The 1,586-nt window shown below is 42.2% G+C and overlaps 1 protein-coding gene across 1 annotated transcript in view; it reads right to left on the bottom strand.

Annotated features, from left to right (window-relative positions):
* Window positions 1–344: 344 nt before the first annotated feature.
* The window catches only part of SARC_07398 (hypothetical protein), a gene marked incomplete at both ends in the record, with an annotated part of 4,345 nt that continues 3,103 nt past the window's right edge, over window positions 345–1,586 (bottom strand). The window contains 2 exons of the mRNA XM_014298672.1: window positions 345–611; window positions 1,254–1,468. Coding sequence (XP_014154147.1) covers window positions 345–611; window positions 1,254–1,468 — 482 coding nt within the window. The remainder of the gene's footprint in view (window positions 612–1,253; window positions 1,469–1,586) is intronic.

Below are 1,586 nucleotides of genomic sequence, written 5' to 3'. Positions count from 1 at the left end.
TTCACGGAAGTTGGTAAAGATGATACTTTTCTTTAGCCGGATAAAACCTGGTCCCACTACTTCCTAGAACCATTGAAGATGCCTGACCTAGATCAACTAGAATTTCTGTTCCATCCTATATCTATTATATGCCCACCGACTATTCTATTGACTAAAACACATCTTCTGAACCATACCCTTTCCAGTGTGAACATTCAATTCTCCTGGGTATTTATCCACCTATGTAGAGCCTACCCACTATGCTACACCGGTCGAAGTGAGTCTCGTAATATACACACTACCTCGTACAATAAAAGAACGGTATATATATATATATATAGATTGGTATATAGTAGTACGTATACTCACCTCAACTGTCGCTCGATGTCCTTGTTCGCTCTCCTTTGTGTCTGTCTGGGCGCATTAGCCAATACCTGCAGACTCAATTCCGACAGTTTAGTCTGCGATTTGTATGGGGTATAGTCTACGTCCACCATACTCCCCTCTACAAATGGATTGGGTTTTGCACTCAGAGTGTGCAACTTAGTCAACTGCTTCACCTCCGCCGGCAGAAATTTGAGCTGGTTAGTCGACACTGACAGTTCGGTCAGGTTTCGCATCCCAGCGATTTCCTATAGATGCAACGCATGTGAATTTAATGAGTATGCTTCTACGCCTTTATTCTATAGCACATGAGCGAGAGTGAAACCTATCGCGACTATCTGGTAAAGCTTCTCAGAAAAGTAGGCTGTAAAGCATGTGGTGACTTTCCAAAAAAGTGCGATCACCATACTATAGAACGAATAGCAATCGCTCCGCCATACTCCATCAATTATGCTCAATGTTCGGTATCTATGCAGACACAACTAAATTCATACGTACACATGAAGACAATTCATGGATTAGCACCCGAAATATCAATTCGTCGGGCAAATGATCGATTGTGTCTAGCTCTAGCACACAACTTTGCATCACGAACATGGGATACACTACATATGAATGCATACACAAATTTATATTCATATTCACGACTGCAATCATGCAAAGCCGTGTGCTCTATTGCACTTAGACTAGCTCATGCATTGAAGTATCTACACCGCCTCTATATGCAGCAGAAACTTAAACCACACTATAAATCCTCAATCACCGATGTACACGCAAATACGACACGATATTCACGTATCTACACACGAATAGGTTGGCTCAGCGATATACAGCTAAGTACAGAAAAAAACCATCAATACGGTCACAAACGCGCAAAAGTGTGCACATACTGGTGATAGTTCCCGCAAGTTGTTTCCACGGAGAGATAGAACAGTGATATTTGTCATTTGATATAGGCACGGAGGTAGCCGCACTATGCGGTTGTTTGACAGATACAGATGTACACCGGTAGATGCAAACATGCAACCCGACGAGGACTGCTTCTTCGTCACGAGCACATGCTTCAGATCTGCAATATCCTCCGGAAGAGCCACTAGATGTAGACCTGTATATAAAAGTTCCGTATTAAACTAGATGTGTTGAACTTGCACTGAAATTACTCATGACGTTTCATCTCATCACGAGGAATTGAAAAACGGCAGATTAGAGAAGAATGGAGATGA

This window comes from Sphaeroforma arctica (assembly GCF_001186125.1).
Source record: "Sphaeroforma arctica JP610 unplaced genomic scaffold supercont1.582, whole genome shotgun sequence".
NCBI classification, from domain to species: domain Eukaryota; class Ichthyosporea; order Ichthyophonida; genus Sphaeroforma; species Sphaeroforma arctica.
Note: the sequence above shows the minus strand (reverse complement) of the source record. Positions and strands in the feature narration are given on the sequence as shown.